This window comes from Lontra canadensis, unplaced genomic scaffold (assembly GCF_010015895.1).
Source record: "Lontra canadensis isolate GAN:19392208 unplaced genomic scaffold, GSC_riverotter_1.0 scaffold11, whole genome shotgun sequence".
Lineage (NCBI taxonomy): Eukaryota > Metazoa > Chordata > Mammalia > Carnivora > Mustelidae > Lontra > Lontra canadensis.
This window is the reverse complement of record NW_022631005.1, coordinates 24013429-24031686: the sequence shown is the minus strand read 5'-3', so window position 1 is coordinate 24031686 and position 18258 is coordinate 24013429. Positions and strand designations below refer to the sequence as shown.

Genomic DNA, 18258 nt, shown 5'->3' with positions numbered 1-18258 from the left:
TCCTTATTGACTAATTCATCAACAACAAATTTGGGGGGATCATTTTAGTTGCCATACAAGGAATGGGATAATTCTAACCTACATGTCCTCCTTTCTATAGTGAAATCTAGAAAGAAAACCCATGCCCAGGAACCTCTTTGTAGACTTAACTCAAGGTCTTACAAAAGTCAACAGCTTCCCTTGGCAGAGCACCATGGGAAAACAGGCAAAAGTGGTGGGCCTGGAGTATAATACACATAGATTTTAATCTTGACTTTGTCACTAACTTGCTCAGGAAACTCAATCTTCTCATTCAGTTTCCTTTTCTGCAAGAAGCAGTAATTATGGATCCATTTAGAAGCACTAAAGAAGATTGTGGATACAAGGGTGCCTGGGTGGTTTAGTCACTGAGCATCTGCCTTCAGCTCAGGTCATGATCCCAGGGTCCTGGGATCGAGCCCCACATTGGGTTCCCTGCTCAGCTGGGAGCCTGATTCTCTCTCTCCCACTCAACTTGCTTGTGTTCCCTCTCTCTGTCAAATAAATAAATAAAATCTTTTAAAAAAGTGTATACAAGCGCCAAGCAGAAACCTGGAGTGCAGGCAGGAGCTTGTGGCTTCATAGCTTCCTTTCCTTTTTCATTTTTATCTTCTGAAAATGATGACATTTATTATTGAAGAATTTCATATCAAAATAGGCCCTAGAAATGAAATTCCTCACTGCTTCTCATGTTCCAAATGTTAGTCTTTAACTGGGTCCTAAACTCCATGGCAAACTGCGCTCCTTTCCAAAAGGTAGGACTGCTTACCTCCTAAATGAGTCCGTGTAAGGCAGGGGGCTCGGTGGGCTATCAGACCACTAGCAGAACCAGCCACTGTGGCCACGGAACATGGAAAAGTGTTAATGACAAGTCAGTTGAAAAATGGGCACGGGGTAATTGTGATGTGTCAGTGTAGGGTCATCAATTGTAAAAAATGTACCATGCTGGTAATGGGGGGGTGTTGATAATGGGGGGCAGACAGTATATGGGAAATCAATGTAACTTCTGTTCAATTTTGCTATGAACTTAAAACTACTATAAAAAATAAAGTCAACTTAAAAAATGCACCAAATCAAGTGCACTGTGAGTACACTGTGAATGCAAGGGAGCCAGGACTGGAAGGAAACAGGGGCAGAATCAGGAAAGAAACTTTTTCTATGAAATTTTCCCTTAAAGGCATTATACTGTTTTAATTAATACATAAAAGCAAGATGTGAAAGACCAAAGTGAGGTAGGCTTTCCAGGAGCCACACTTGTAGGGATAAGAAGCCTAAGGAGAAGAGGTTAGTATGAGTTTTACAATGAAGAGAGGAATAGAAAGGTTCCAACCTTCCATTTTCAGAAGTGTTCTCTTTCAGTGTGTATGGTCACTTGCTGAATGAGAACAGAGTAGAAGCCTTGACTTCAGTGCTATGATTTTTTGGCATTTCATCAAGTCACCGATTCCAATTTTTCTATCTCATTGTGGACATTTGAGACTGTTCTCTAATTTTCTTTTTTAAGATTTTATTTATTTGTTTGACAGAGAGTAATCACAAGTAGGCAGAGAGGTGGGCAGAGAGTGAGAGGAAGAAGCAGGCTCCCCACTGAGCAGAGAGCTCAATGTGGGGCTCGATCCCAGGACCTTGGGATCATGACCTGAGCTGAGGGCAGAGGCTTTAACCCACTGAGCAAGCCAGGTGCTCTGTTCTCTAATTTTCTTATGTGTATTTGTATCATCTCCTCCAAAAAGCTTTAAATCTCAAGGACATGAGCCATGGTGTCCTCTTTAACAACCAGTATGGGGCAAAGACTCCTATTTCAGAAGAGAACCCCAAGTGTGGTGGGAGAAAGCCAGACTAACCAGTCCATCCTGAAGAAGGCTGCCAGGGAAGGCTGAGATTTTGAAGAAATATGGGAAGGATGGAAAGGGCCTATAGTAAGCCATTTAAATTGTTGTCTCCAGTATATACATCCCCTTCTTATGGGAATGCTATACTGACTAGCCTCTGGAGAGCTGGACCCTTTCTCCCCCACTTCCTCTCAGCCAGTGTGAAAGGGTAGAGCTGGCATCAGGACCCAAACCAGCCAGTGCATTCCAGTCCCCTAGCCTAGACCCAGTGACAGGTTCGGGGGTGGGCATGCAACCCAGGCAGCAGCCACAAGACATAGGAAGGCATTTGCTGGGAATGGCAAAAGAGAGGCAAGCTTGCTTTCCTGCTGGTCTTGAAGGAGGAGAGCAGGGCTGCAGCCATCTGGTTAGCAGGCAGTTCAAGTAGAAAGCCGGGCGGGGGTAGGGGGGCAAGAGAAGAAGAAAAATTGAGTATAGTGGCACGTTCTAGGTCTGATCAAGTTCCACTGTGACCAGCTAAAACCCAGACTTTTCAGTTTCCTAGGGAGACAGATTCCCTCTTTGCTTAGGTTAGTCTGGGTTCGGTTTTCTGTCACTTTCCACTCTCCACATGGAGAATGTGCTGGCCCCAATTCTGGCTCCAAACGCCGGCCCCCCACCGACACCATTGGAAGCAGTTCCTGTTCTCCCACCCCCAATTCCCTCAGCCAGCAGCGCTGTGCCAAGGACATAATGACTGTTTCCAAGTGCCAGCACAGCGTCTGGAAAAATAAGGTGATTAACAATTTCCAGTGCCTTCCCTCCCCCTTCTGGCTTCTTTTAAAGGACAAAAAGGAAAGTCCTGCTGAAGGGAAGAGAAAATGACTTACTCCCAGAGAAATGTCTCCCCCAGTGTGGTGGGCCCAGACATACCTTGAAAGAAGCCACCCCTGGGTCTGAGAGGCCTGGCGCATGGCGGCCAGTGCCATAGCCGGCGTAGCTCATCACCCACGGCTCGTGGAAGGTCACCCACAGCTTCACGCGGTCCCCGAAGGTGGCGAAGCAAAAAGCCGCATAGTCCAGGAACGCGTCCACCACGCTGTCGTTCTGCCACCCACCGTACTCCTGCAGCGCCCGGGGCAGGTCCCAGTGGAAGAGCGTGGCCATGGGCTCGATGCCCGCGGCCAACAAGCTGTCCACGAGCCTGCTGTAGTACGCGACGCCCTGGGGGCTGGGCCGGTGCCCGCGGCCGCTGGGGAAGATGCGGGACCAGGAGATGGAAAACTTGTACACCTGGGCTCGGAGGCCCCGGAGCAGGGTCACATCGATGTCCACTTTGTGGTAACTGTCACTGGCCACCTCCGGTGTCACTGCGCCCCGGGCGGCATTCAGGTGCCCCATCGGGTCCCAGACGCTCGGCCCCCTTCCACCCTCGGCCCAGCCGCCTTCCACGTTGAAGGCTCCGGTGGAGACGCCCCAGAGGAAGTCTTCAGGGAAAACATCCCGCAGGAAAGCGTCTCTCTCAGCCCTGGACTGGTTGGCAAAGGTCGCCCAGACTCTCCGGTAGGCCGAGCCTTGAGGCGAGGAGCCGGCTGCGCGCCCCACGTCCCGCGGCGCCGAGGCCTGAAGGGAACGGCTGCCCATCCCAGAGCGGGGCCCGCTGCAGGGTTGGGAAGACAAAGGGACACAGGGATGACTCTGTGGCTTACCTCCGCCCTGAGACAGATGGATAGCGACAACGTGGGTCATCAGGGGAGGTTCCAGAAACACGGAGGGAAAAAACCGTACCCACAAAGTTGTCGGCAGGAAGTGACTGATGGGTGGGGAAATTACTATTATTGCCTGTTCTTAGGTCAGTTATTATTGCTCCTGCAGGAGTCAAACACTGTGCCAAGCCCACTGTTCCCTGTATTAGCTTGTCCTTGAGTACTGTCTTTGGTTCTATGCCATTTTTTCCTTATTATTTATAAAAAAAACATACCTAATTGGGGTGCCTCTGTAGCTTCTTGGGCTAAGTACTGGACTCTTATTTCTGCTCAGGTCATGATCTCAGGGTCCTGATATCAAGCCCTGTGCTGGGCTCCTGCTTAAGATTTACTCTCTTGGGTGCCTGGGTGGCTCAGTCGTTAAGCCTCTACCTTCTGCCCAGGTCCTGATCCCAGAGTCCTGGAATTGAGCCCTGCATCCGGCTCCCTGCTCCATGGGAAGCCTGCTTCTCCCTCTCCCACTCCCCCTGCTTGTGCTCCCTCTCTTGCTGCGTGTCCCTCAGTCAAATAAGTAAATAAAATCTTGAAGAAAAAAAAAATTTACTCTCTCCCCCTGCCCCTCCCCGACCTCGCTCTCAATAACTTAATTAACTAAATAAAAACAACATAGCTAATAATAATGATGGCTTTAATTCATTATGCCTTGATTCTGTACTGGCCCCTATGATAAGAATGCTGTTGGTCTCTCATTTAATATTTACAGATTTATGAGATAAGTACTACAATTATGTATCCTTATCCTGCAGAAAAAGAAACTGAGACTTTAAGAAATGAGTAAGTTCTGGGCATCAGGAGACCAGCACCTAGTTACCAGCTGGTACAGAAGCAGTTCAATAATTGAGCTACTGGTATAGCTCTACTGATATGCACTAGCTAAATATCAACTCTAGCTCTTCCACTGGGACCTGCCCTGGGGCACTGGAGGAGAATGGTGAGTGGCAGTCCTTTCTCCATGATGCCTGGACTGTGGATATAATAGTAGGAGCTCAAGCATCCATCCTGGACCATAAGGTAGAAGCCTTACTAAGGATGACAAAACGAGATCGGAGCCTGGATTCCCGATGATTATACCTTCTCTAGATTATCCATCTCCAGCCTTTTTAATGTAAATGAACTCATATCTCATTTTCTTTTATTTTTTTATTTTTTAAAAATTTTTTTAAAAGATTTCATTTATTTATTTGACACACACAGAGAGAGAAATCACAAGTAGGCAGAGAGACAGGCAAAGAGAGAGGGGGAAGCAGGCTCCCTGCTGAGCAGAGAGCCTGATGCAGAGCTCAATCCCAGGACGCTGAGATCATGACCTGGGCCGAAGGCAGAGGCTTAACCCACTGAGCCACCCAGGTGCCCTTCTCATTTTCTTTTAAATGAGAACACCTTGATCACACAGTTTGCAAGTCGTAGAGCAAAGTCTGTGCTTTCAGGGGCGCCTGGATGTCTCAGCTGGTTAACTGTCTGCCTTTGGCTTGGGTCATGGTCCCAGGGTCCTAGGATCAAGCCTCCTGTTGAGTTCCTTACTCAACAGGGAGTCTGCTTCTCCCTTTCCCTCTGCTCGCTCTCTCCCTCAAATAAATAAAATCTTTTTTTTCAAAGATTTTATTTATTTATTTGACAGAGAGAGATCACAAGTAGGCAAAGAGGCAGGCAGAGAGAGAGGGGGAAGCAAGCTCCCTGCTGAGCAGAGAGCTCGATGCGGGGCTCAATCCCAGGGCCCTGAGATCATGACCCAAGCCAAAGGCAGAAGCTAAACTCACTGAAAGCCCCTCAAATAAATAAAATCTTAATAAACAAGTGTGCTTTTAACTATATATCACTATATTTGTGTGTAGATATTTATATATTTTTAATATTTCATATAAATTCAGATAAATATAGATTTGAAATAGAACATAAAAATGCTATCCTTACATGAATAGTCTATTTTCTATTTTGTTTTTAGTCCATTTCTCTCCTTCTGTCTTTCCATCATTTTTTAAAATAAAACATTTTTTCTAATATTTCAAAACAAACCCTGAATTGATTTCCCAATCTCCAAGTACTGCCCTGCGGGATGGAAAGCACAGTTCAAAAGCACGTGGCAGTAATGGGCAGAGGATATGAATAAATGTTTCTGCAAAGACGACATCCAGATGGCAAACAGACACATGAAAAAGTGCTCCACGTCACTCAGCCTCACAGAAATTCAAATCAAAACCACAGTGAGATACCACTTCACACCAGTCAGAATGGCTAAAATTAACAAGTCAGGAAACGACAGATTTTGGCAAGGACGCGGAGAAAGGGGAACCCTCCTTCACTGTTAATGGGAATGTAAGCTGGTGCAGCCACTCTGGAAAACAGCATGGATGTTCCTCAAAAAGTTGAAAATAGAGCTACCCTATGGCCCAGCAATCGCACTACTGTGTATTTACCCTAACGATGCAAATGTAGTGATCTGAAGGGCCACGTGCACCCAAATGTTTATAGCAGCAATGTCCACAAGAGCCAAACTGTGGAAAGAGCCTAGATGTCCATCAACAGAAGAATGGATAAAGAAGATGTGGGGGGTGTGTGTGTGTGTGTGTGTGTGTATAAAATGGAATACTATGCAGCCATCAAAAGAAATGAAATCTTGCCATTTGCAACAACGTGGATGGAACTAGAAGGTATTATGCTGAGCGAAATAAGTCAATCAGAGAAAGACAATTATCATATGATCTCCCTGATATGAGGAATTTGAGAGGCAGAGTGGGGAATTTGCAGGGTAGGAAAGGAAAAATGAAACAAGATGGGATTGGGAGGGAGACAAACCATAAGAGACTCTTAATCTCATGAAACAAACTGAAGGTTGCTGGTGTGGAGAAGGTGGTTGGGTTATGGACACAGGGGAGGGTATGTGCTATGGTGAGTGCTGTGAAATGTGTAAGCCCGACGATTCACAGACCTGTACCCCTGGGGCAAATAATACATTATATGTTAATAAAAATAATTAATTATAAATAAATAAATAAATAAATAAATAAATAAATTTTTAAAGCTTGTGGCAGTTATACCACCAGAGGGCAACCTTGAGGAAAGGTCTGTGGAGGTGGGTGTGTTCGGTCCAGGGAAGAAAATATATGGGGTGGGGGTGAGGGAGGCCCAAGGACGTGCAGTCCAAGAGCATCTCCTGTCCAAGGGCCATCTTGTGGAGAGAGGATGACATTAGTACTAGGTTGGCACAGAGCACAGAACTGGTAGAAGTGACAGGGACACTGCAGAGGGACCTCCATCCCATGGAGCAAACCTGGGTCTTCCAAACCTAAACACCTCCTGTTTTATGAAGCATTAGCTAATACATTTGCTAAAACAGCAGTGGGGGGGAATGATCTATAGTTGTGGATTATCCATAATATATGCAGGTCTCTGGAGCACAATCAGGACACAAGTGACACCCACTCAGTGAACAGCCTCAGCTGTTCTGACCCAGCCCTCCTGATTCTGGCTGTCCTCCTAGCTTGGAAGAAATTAGGTCTTGAAGAAATAAACAAACAGCCCCTAGACAAAATACAGTGTGCTCTAAAGACTTTTCTTTTTTTTTTTTTTAATTTAAAAATTATTTCGGTAATCTCTATACCCAAAGTGGGGCTAAAACTCACAACCCTAAGATCAAGAGTCACAGGTTCTTCTGACTGAGGTAGCCAGGTGTCCCTCATTTACTCTAAAGTTTTGGTTTTTTTTTTAAGATTTTATTTTTATTTATTTATTTGATAGAGAGAGACACAGTGATAGAGGGAACACAAGCAGGGGAGTGGGAGAGGGAGAAGCAGGTTTCCCACCAAGCTGGGAGCCCAGTGCGAGGCTTGATCCCATGATCTCATGACCTGAGCTGATGACAGGTGCTCAATGACTGAGCCACCCAGGCGCCCCTCTAAAGGTTTAATGCAGGGAGTCTAGGGTTTGCCTAACTTGGGAAGAGATTTAGCACACGAAGCCTCGATCCCTATGCCCAGGCCTTTCAGGTAGCCCTCCTTCAGCTGTCCCTCCCCTGCCCCCAGCCACCTCGGATCATCCCAGATAATGCTCTTTCTCCCCCATCTGGGGAGCAGTGCTCCTCCCACAGTCTGGCGTTAGAGTCATTTGTGGGCCTGTCTCCCCTCTGAGGTCTAAGATTCTCGAAGAGAAAATGTTAGTCCTGTTGGAAAGCCACCGCCCCCACTTGTTCCGGCCCCCAGTGGGCTCTCCACCGATGTCCACCCGAGTGAGGACCCCTGGCTGTCAGGTTACTGTTAGCCAGGGTTGGATGTTTGCTTCAGGCCAAGGTTTAGAGGGAGAACCTTGGAGCAGGTGTTACATGACATCTTGTGGTTTTGCAGGCACTGAGCTTTCAGGGTAGCCCTTCTTTTTATGGCCTCTTGAGTACTATTTTCTGAAAAGATGTGGCCAGCATGCCTCCACTGACTCCAAGCATGGTCAGGGAGCGGTTCTGACAGGTCTCCTCTTTCCACCGTTCATACTCCCAGGACAAAGCCTTACATGCAGCAGCTGCTTTGGGCTTGTTGGTGTGACCTGCTGGCTTGAAGTGAGTTGAGAGGACTGGACAACAGAATATACAAGTGCTGGGAGAGGAAAAGGACAAAAAGGTGGTAGCAGCTAAAGTGTATGACCTTGGACTGAGCTGTCCTAGTGAAGTCTAAGGTGAAGGACAAGGAGAGCTCTAGCTGAAAGTCTGGGAAGCCAAATGCTTCTTTCCAGTCTTTGTCCTTTGTCAACAAATGGTGCATGAACTCATGCATGTAACACACCCATAGAAGGCTGAGTGATCTAGGGAACGACCTGTGGTGTTGCTCACCACACCATCGTTTTCTTGTTCACTTGAGAAGCATATCAGACTATGAGTGTGTGAGGGTGTCATTATGGGGGTAACCTCATATCCACTCTAATTTTTTTTAATATGCCATTTACAAATTTTGGTACTTCAATCATTCAGTAAGAAATTATTTGCAACCACACCATAGATTAAAACCTTTCAGGGGCACCTGGGTGGCACAGTCTGTTAAATGTCTGACTCTCGGATTTGGCTCAAGTTGTGATCCCATGGGTCGTGGGATCAAGCCCCGCATCAGGTTTTGCCCTCAGTGTGGAGTCTGCTTGAATTTCTCTCTCTCCTTCTCCATCTGCTCCCCCACACCATTCAGTCCCTCTCTCTAAAACACATAAATAAATCTTTAAAAAAATAAAACCTCTCAGAAAATCCCTGAGTTAGGCTTCTGCCTCACTGCAACAGCTGAATCTCCAACCTATACTACTGTCTCCTTGTGGGAAAGAGGTTTCACAGTTCACAGGAGGAAACGGGTGCAGAGAACTCCCCTCACTTGCTCAGGTCATGTAACTTCAATGAGGCAGTCAGATCTATCTTTAACCCAGCCTTCCACAAACACACACTACCTCCAGCAAGCTCTTCAACTAGAAGGCAAGGGTTCAAAATCCCAGCTCTGCTTGCTGTGTGGACTTGGGCAAACCGCTAGGCTCACAAGGGCAGAATGACAAGGGAGGATGCAGAAACACGTAGGCCCAGAGTCAGATGCAGTGGGAGACTGGCTCTCTTGCTGCTGTCCCCTTGGAGACTTCATTTCTCATCCGGATAAAAATCACTGGCCAAGAGGCAGATGACAACAGTCCCCCACGAGTACACACGTGAAACAGCATTCTGCAAGTATCATTGATATTGATATTTCAACGGGAAATTGATAGTTCAACAGGAAACCCAACATTACCTTCTCTTGGAACTTGGTGAACAGCTTAGCAGAGTATTAACATCAGACCCAATGGTGAGAACCTGGTGTTCACTTATGGCTGTAAAACAAGAAGTGTATTTAAGGCTCCTGGAAGCCCAACCAACAGTGTTTATGGATGCAGTCAATTATTTTCTTATTTATTCCACACCCAAGCTCCAAGCAATCATTCTAAGCTCCCTGGAATATACCATGTGCTAAAGAGGTAAGGAGGTCAGAGCTGACTTCCATGTAGCTAGAACAGTGGTTCTCAAACTTCCCTGTGCATCTGAATCACCTGCAGACCTTGTTAAACACGGATTGCTGGGCCCACCCCAAAGTTTCTGAGCCAGTGCATTTGATGTGGGGCTCGAGGATTTGAATATCTAGCAAGTTCTCAGGGGATGCTGACCCTGCTGGTCTGAAGACCACACATGGAGAACAACTGATTTAGAAGAACTCAAACATCAGAAGGAGATGGAATTTTTAAAATTGTTGTGAACTATGCATAAACAATAAATTGACCATTTTAGCCATTTAGAAAGGGATGGAACTTAAGAACAGAAATCATTATGCCATCAAATGTGAGTTAGGGTGAGGGTTATTAAATTGTATCTATGGATGAGTGTTGTGAGGTCTATGAAGCTGGCTCAGCACTGATTACAAGTAGTAGAAAGGGCACTACTGGCCTCTACTCTACTCTACCTTATAGGGTGACTGGAAATGAATACCAGGACACCCAGGAACCTGCCCCTCTCTAGTAGACCTCAGCCCCTGATGCCTTAACACAATCCATCTTTCCCTTGATGTGACTGGACCCTGAGTGATCTCTTGATCCACGGTCCACCAATCAGATTCACTCTCATGAATTTGAACTAAGAGACACGGAGAAGATGGTCCATGAACTGCCTGTCTTAGATCTGAAGGCTTCAGTAAGGTGCTCACCAGGGCCATGTGCAAGCTGAGGTAATGGGGAAAAGAGGAAGGATAAGTGGAGGGGGCCAAAGGTGAGAGATCTTGGAGGGAGCAGTAATGAAAAGGGACACTCAGGCACAGAGCAGTTCCCATACTTATACCTGAACCTGGAAGCCTAATGGTCTTTATTTCCAAAAGACCAAAGCATCTTTGTCATCTTTGTACAGAGCCTCTCTTCTTTCTCAAGTCAATGGGAGCTAAGGTACCAAGAATACAAAGGCAAGGGACACTAAGCCCATCTGGGGAGAAGTCTCAGACCAGCCCTCTTCTGGTCCCTCCTCTTACTGGAACCTCAGACTTTTAAAACTGCTACTCCCCATGCCAGTGCACCAAATGTCACTCAAAACCTCACCAGCAAAAGCAGAACCTCTTACACTGTTGGTGGGAATGCAAACTGGCATAGCCACTCTGGAAAACAGTAGGGAGTTTCCTCAAAAAGTTAAAAATAGAGCTACCCTACAATCTAGCATTGGCACTAGTAGGTATTTACAAGAAGGATACAAAAGCAGTGATTTGAAGGGGCACATGCACCCCAATGTTTATAGCAGCATTATGAACAACAGCCAAATTATGGAAAGAGCCCAAATATCCATCAACTGGTGAATGCATAAAGAAGATGTGGTGTATATACAATAGAGTATTATTTAGCCATCAAAAAGAATGAAATCTTGTCATTGGCAACAACATGGCTAGAACTAGAGTACATTATGCTAAACAAAATAGGTCAGAGAAAGACAAATACCATAGGATTTCACTCAGGCAGAATTTAGGAATTCTGTTCATCTGCTATGATGAAATAGCAGAAGGGAAGGAAAAATAAGATAAAAACAGAGAGAGGCAAACCATGAGACTCTTACCTACAGAGAACAAACTGAGGATTGATGGAGGGAGGTGGGTGGAGGATGGACTAAATGGGTGATGGGCATTAGGGAGGGCACTAGTTGTTATGAGCTCCGGATGTTCTAGGTAAGTGATGAATCACTCGATTCTACTCCTGAAACCAATACTCCACTGTATGTTAACTATCTTGAATTGAAATAAAAACTTGGAAGGACAAAAACAAACCTCTCCAGCAACGGTCCACTCACCCTCGAGAAGGCTAAAGAGCAGCCCGGTTGAGTTCTTCCTGGTGGAAGGACAGTCTTGGAATCTCAGATTGAAGATAAAAATTTTCACTTTTGGCTCAATAGTCTGAAAAAGATCAAAGCCAGCAAGTGAACGGGAGCTGTCTAGAGTAAGTCTTTTGATAACAGGGATAGAGCTTCAAGATGAGAGGCTATAAACACCCTGGGTCGAGAAACGTTCTCCAGCCAGGTCAATTAGTGATGGGAGCAGACCCTAGACCCTGAGCGAGAACAGTCGACACTTTTCAGTAACATCAGCCACTCTCCCCATTGACCCCCGGCCAAGAGACAGGTTCAACATGCTTACAAGTCTCCTCCTAGAACCCGGCCCTGTGTTGGGACCAGGAATAAGGCCATCCACTCACGTTAGAGGCCTTTGTTATGACAAGAAGCTTAATCAGGTGCCACCATAACAGTATTTATGAATGTCTGGGGTTTGTGTCAGAGTAATCTGGCTTGACGGGTGCCTGGGTGGCTCAGTCAGTTAAGTGTCCTGCTCTTGATCTCAGCTCAGGTCTTGATCTTAGGGTCATGAGTTAAAAACAACAACAGCAACAACAAAGAAACGCCTAATCTGGCTTGATAAGGGGAAGGTAGGTGATAGATGGAACACGATTAGCCATGAGTCAATAGATTTTGAAGTTGGGGATGGCTTCATGACACTCTCCTATTTATGTTTGGATATATTTGACATTTCCCATGATAAAAAGCTAAAAGAAGAGGTCTTCATTCAAAAGGAGCAGTTGTGACTTTTCTCTCATTTCTAGGCCATTTCACTGTGGAAGGAAACATTTGAAAGTTGGTGTAAGGGCCTACTTAGCCAGAGGGAGCCATTTTGTTGTTTATGCAGTAAACTTAGATTGCCCCTGCCCCTCCCAGAGGAACTTACTTAAAAGCAAGTCCAGGAAACCAGTCCCAGGTAGCAAAGCCCAGATACAAGGGCAGGTCAGGCCAGGTGGAGACATCCAATCAGTGGGGCCCGCATACGGTCTCCCTAGCTACGAAGGAGAGTGGGCCCCACCTTTTGGGTGCCAATTCTGACCAAGGTGATAGGCTAGTTCAAATATCTACTAGGGTAAATTGAAATTCAATTGGCCACCCGTGTGTGACCTAGCATGACTGTGCAGTTTTCTCTGAGTGTTGCAATCTCATTGGCCACCTGTGTGTGGCCAGGCTCAACCACATGGCCTTTGCTCTATAAAAGTCAGTCTGTGAGGCTGGGAATCATCGCCTCTTTGTAAGAGATGGCCCCGGTTTGATTCTTGATGCTTGGCGCAAAATAAAGCTTTGCTTGACCTTCGCTTTGTATCAGTCTCGCTCCTTTGATCACTGACCCATTACTGGGGGACCCATCTGTTGGCATACCGCTTGACTTCACCTTAAATAACCTTTTTTGAGGAGGCCGGCTTTGGTCATTTTCCCCACACCAAGTTTTCCCTCCTCGGAGGAGTTCAAGGTCACTGAGAGATACCAACACAACCACTTCCAAAGAAGGTGGGCATGTTATTTTCCGAGTCACCTGCAACAGTGTCCCTTCTTCATAGATAAGGGGTCTTCAGCTTGGCGAAGCTAAGTGGCCCAGGACCACAATTAGTGGAGCTGCAGCTCACACAGCCCTTGTCCTTTCCCTGTGCTGGGTCAATGTGGGAAAGCCCAAATATTAAGGAAACAGAGGATTTTCTCGATCCTTAAAGGTCAATATACAGTGGGGGCGGCTTGTACTATCACAGAATGGGAGAGCTGGAGGAGTCTTCTGATGAGCAGAGAATTCCCTGGGAGAGCAGAAACTCTCCTACTAAGAGGATGTGAGAGGCTGCTCACGCACCTCCCGCAGAATTCAGAATTCAGACGTGCTGTGGCTCTTTATCGAGATGCTGGCCCTGAGGATGGCCTCCAGCCCAGAGCACCTGCGTGCTGGTGGGAGGAGCAGCGGCTGCTGGACCCTGAGGCTCAGAGAGGGATGTGCACGTGCTCTGGGGAGAGTTGAGGGAAACGGGAAGGGAGAGGGCACCTGCTCCCCGCTGCTCTGCATTCAACCCAGAAGGAGGTAGGGGGCCCGCACTAAGGATGGACGGTAAGCACGTGGGGCACGCAGGGAAGGAAGCTGTGGGTGGTGTGATTTGGGTTCCTGGGTGAGAACTCAGCTATTCTTCCTGTGCTGGGGGGCTAAGTGTGTGGGAACACTACAGGCTTGTGACCAACGACCATGGAGAGGGCCGGTCTCCTCTCCAGCTCAGTTCTGTCCTCATAGCCGGAAATCTGAGTAGCCATCCGGAATCTCTGAGCTGCATCTGAGCTGTTAAGTGCAACATGCCGAATTTAATTCCTACCTAAGGAAATAAAAGGAACAAAGAATTGCCGCAGGGCAAAACCAAGGGCAGCCGAGTTTGTCCAAGGCAGGTTTTACCGTTCGGCTGGTCAGTTGTTGACTCAGTGTTACGGCTCTAGCCAGGCACTGGTGAGGGCAGGTCTTCTTGAAAATGTTTTGATATAAAGAGGGAAACCCTGTAAACCACATTCTCTAGCAGAAATGAAGCCCAAGCAATGTTGATGGGCTCTCTAAAGCATGCTACGTCTGCATAAGCCAGACAGTTTTAAAACGTCAGCGTGGTCTGAATCCATTCACTGAGCAACAAGTTCTGGCCAAATTCCTTAAGGAAGACAAAAGACAGGTTTAGTTATCACAGGCATCGGAAGGCTTCGAAGATGCTACGTAAGCGGCCCTGAAGGACCAGAAATCTGGCTAGCAAGACCACCAGGCCACATTCTGGGTCAAGGCAATTCGGGTTAAGGAGGGAAGACAGTTACAAAAATAACTAAAATTATATGTGATTTTCAAAAACGCCACCCTCACTATAATGTTCCCAACAACCTGGAATTATTTTTGTTTTGGAGAGGCAGTGTGGTGTCATGAGAATGCCTGCTTCCAATCCCAGCTCTGCTCCCTACCTCGTGTCTGACCTTGGTTAGGTTTCTTACGGGTTGGGGTTGGCTGTAGTGGGGGCTGTAGTGGGATACTTGTGAGCACCAAGTATCCCACCCAGAGCTGGGCATACAGCGGGCACGAAAATCACAGCGGCTATTACTCAAATGTCTTGCAAATGCATCTGCTGTCTTTGATTATGAGATCATATTCCTTGTAGATAATCAAAGCAGTGGTACCTGCAAGAGGTGGCAGGAAAATCCAGAGACAAGAGGTAGGAGGGATGCTAATCCATCCATTTCCAGCTTCCAGCCTCAGGTCAAATGGAGATCCCACCCAGCTGCTGCACTGAGGGTTTCACACTGATGAACTTGGCCTCTCAACAGATAATTCCTCTAACAATCCACCTGGCTTGGCAGTGGGGATGTTGGAATTCAAAACTAGGAGACACAGGGTGGAAAGCAGAGGGGAGCGGCTCTGTGCCCACCCCAGCAGGAGCAAGAGGAAGGCATGGGTGAATGCTGGCGGCCAGACATCCCCAGAGAGGCCTCTGAGAAGGTAGCTCTTCAGGGCTAAGTATGGAAATACTGCTAGGACTTGGAAGGTACAATCCGTTCTACCCTATCAGGAGGTGACGGGGGGCGGCGGGGGGGGACAGTCAGGACTCCTGGGAATTTGGAATTTGTCTTCCACAGAAGTTGCTCAGCAGTGACCAAGCATAGGGGAGAAAGCTAACACGTAGGTAGGTGGCAATCAACACACTTTCTCTAACTAGTCACAATCATTATACTCAAGGAAAACAATCCTGGGAACAGGAAGAAAGGGCCTGAGGTTACAGGAAGGTTCTTATGGCTGGCATCTGATTTAGCAGACCTGGGTGTGAAAAGTCTTTTTCTTCTTTTCAGATGTGAAATACATATACAATTTACTATCGTAACCGTTTTCACACGTATAGTTCAATGGCATTAAGTCCACTCACGCTGTTGGGTAACCATGGCCACCGTCCATGAAATGCTTTTTTAAATCTTAGAAAGAATACTGGAATTTTAATTCTTATATTTCAACACAAGAGATCATGTAAATATTTACCTTAACAAGATAAGTCCCTTTATCCTTTACAGAGAAGATTGCCGACCTCCGACCCGCCCCCCATGTTCTCCAGCAATGCGGCAAGGGAGATCTCCCTGGTGCAGCTCTGCCTTTCTGCCAGCTGTGGGGGCAAGCTCAGTTTGCCCACCAGCTGGGCATTAAATGTCTAATATGCTGCTGGGAACTGTCTCCATTCATCATCAATATGAGAAATGGCTCAAATTACCTGCAGTTTACTCAGCTTCTGTGGCAAACTCGCCTCACTTTGGCATTCATGAGACAAATCAAGGGAGAGGAAATCAACAGCGCCCTAGAAATAAGTAAATAGGGTCATTAGAATGTAAGCAATTTCAAGGCAAACTGCTGTTCAGAAATATCCCTTTTTCTTGCTCCTATTCCTAAATGGATACTCTCTGAAGGGAGATTTTCCAAGGGACAAGCAGGCAGAGGACAAGTGGGGACAGAATGAGAGTGTGCATGTGGGATGCGCCTGCCTGTTTTGGGGAATACATCACCAGGTGCTCAGCAAAGTGCTTGGAGCACAGTAAGTGCTCGGTCAATGTATATGATTAAATGGGTGGATGAATGAAATGCGTTGTACCAGAAATGGTGGCTTCCCACCAAACAGGTGAGCACTAAGGGAGTCAGGCCAGAGCCGCCCTGGTCAGCACCCTCCTCCCAGCCCTCCCATTTTGCTGAGATGGAGAGAGTGGAGCCCTCAGACACCAACAGAACCCTCAGGGATCTCTCCAGACCCTACTGGGATTTGGGGTTTCATTTTAACTGTAGGCTATAGACACTGGCTACCATCAGGCCACAGTCTCAAGTCCGCCCCAGTGGACCCTAGCTGGGCCCAGAGTCCTATCAGAGAATATAGCTCTCACAGTCCTGGCCATACCCTCCAGAACAGTCTCTGGCCGCCATACGTTCTAAGAACTTCAGATTCGCAGAGTCTAAACCCACTGAGATACCACTGGGCTTCCCTCTCTGCCTTTCTCATAAGCCATTCTATCCTTATCAGGACTAGATATCACCCTGCAGAGATGATATGTTCCCTCAGGACAAAGACCCCGATAATGACAATGGCTTCGGATGACAACCAAGTGCCCTGTGGACCTTCGGTAACTGACTCACCAGGGTTTCCCTGTGGCTTTCCTAATCAAGTCATCATCAGTTTTCACCAAACAGCCCATGCCTTGCTCCGCTTTGCTTAGTACCACTCCAACCCTCCTCTCCCCACCTCCAGCTCTGACTTTCCTCTGTCGATTGTGTGCGACACCCAGTCACTGAGTTCCTCCTCTGAAATCACTGTGCTCAGTGCAGTGGTTGAGGACTCACATTTAAAGAGGCGTAAGAATCACAAAAGCTTACAAATTAATATAGAGTGTTAGCAAGTGCGCCAAGGACATGAAAAAACACAAAGAGTTAGAAATATGATAAGCAAAGTCCACCTCAGAGGTCGTCAAACTCACTTGGGAACTGGCGAAGCCTATGAAGACCCAGGACCGTCCCTCCACATTCAGCCGGGGCCCTTATGTGCTTTACTGGCTCTCCAGGTGATTCTGATACACAAGGCTTGGGAAGTGCTGGTCTAAACAAAAGGCTAAGCGTTCCAAGTGGAGAGAGAGCAGATCAGGTGGAGCAAGGGAGTATGACTAAATGAGCCCTCCCGATGGAGAGCATATGCACATGTACATTGTAAACGGGTAGAATTTTGCTGGAAGAGATTTGAGCAAAGCAGGGATAGGAAGGTCATACGAGCGCACATGCAAGAGGACAGGAAGAAAGCCTAGCATACACGCTGGGGAAAACAGGAGGGGAGACCTGAGAGAGAGAGCAAGACAGCCCGAGCGAGCCACACTCTGGAAGGCCCTGAGCAATTTGCACCAATTCCTACAACCTGTGGCAAAATGCACTTAACATAAAATTTAGCAAGTTTAGGGGCATTAGTACATTCACATTGTTGAGACACCGTCACCACCATCCACGAAGCACTTTTTAAAATCTCAGAGTGAGCCCTGAGTGTAGCTTCCCAGGAGAAAACTGATAAAAAAACGATTAAAAAACTGTGCACTCAGAAATTCCAGAAGCCCTGGGTGTCACTGATTGGAGCAAAGAGACCAGTTCAAAGAGACCAGTTTATAGGCTATTGCTCAACAAGCACTTTTCTGATCAGCACTTTGGTCTTCTGAGTTCATAACTGATAGCGGTTATTACCCGGTGTAAATTAATTTAGACGGCATTCTGGCCATCCAGTCAGCCTCGGAGCTGGTTATTCAGAATCTTATCACACCTGGATTTTAAGTTCCTGAGCTGGTAAATCTGAGGACCGGACCCTGACCCACGGAGCCTGCATCATCACACAGACACTGATGTCTGTCATATGACCCCGTGCTATCTACATTGCACCCTGTCAAATGCCACAGAACTACAGAAATCAGCTATTTTTTCTGGTGACTTTCCATACTGCCCAGCTACCAAGCTTACAGGAGCCAAGGCTGTTTAATTCTCAGATTTTTTTTAAACTTTTTAAAACTGTAGTTAAAAAGTTATGTTTAGAGGAGGCAGGAACCAACATGGGACTCCAGGGAGCACATTATTTAAAAAACAAAACAAAACCCTTTACTCTTCCTTGTATCTGTTTGCTACAAACTGGCCTCTCCTCTAAGAAGCTATTTTGGACTCTTAATAAAAAAAAACCAGAGCAGGGTGCCTGGGTAGCTCAGTGGGTTAAAGCCTCTGCCTTCAGCTCAGGTCATGACCCCAGGGTCCTGGGATGGGTCTTGGGATCGAGCCCCTAATCCGCCTCTCTGCTCA

The 18258-nt window shown here is 46.9% G+C and overlaps 1 protein-coding gene across 1 annotated transcript in view; it reads right to left on the bottom strand.

The window, feature by feature from the left end:
* LCT (lactase) overlaps positions 1-18258 on the bottom strand; it is a 52368-nt gene that overhangs the window by 24860 nt on the left and 9250 nt on the right. The window contains exons 3-6 of the mRNA XM_032856154.1: positions 15668-15751; positions 11394-11496; positions 9334-9412; positions 2763-3489 (exon numbers count right to left, since the gene is read on the bottom strand). Coding sequence (XP_032712045.1) covers positions 2763-3489; positions 9334-9412; positions 11394-11496; positions 15668-15751 — 993 coding nt within the window. The remainder of the gene's footprint in view (positions 1-2762; positions 3490-9333; positions 9413-11393; positions 11497-15667; positions 15752-18258) is intronic.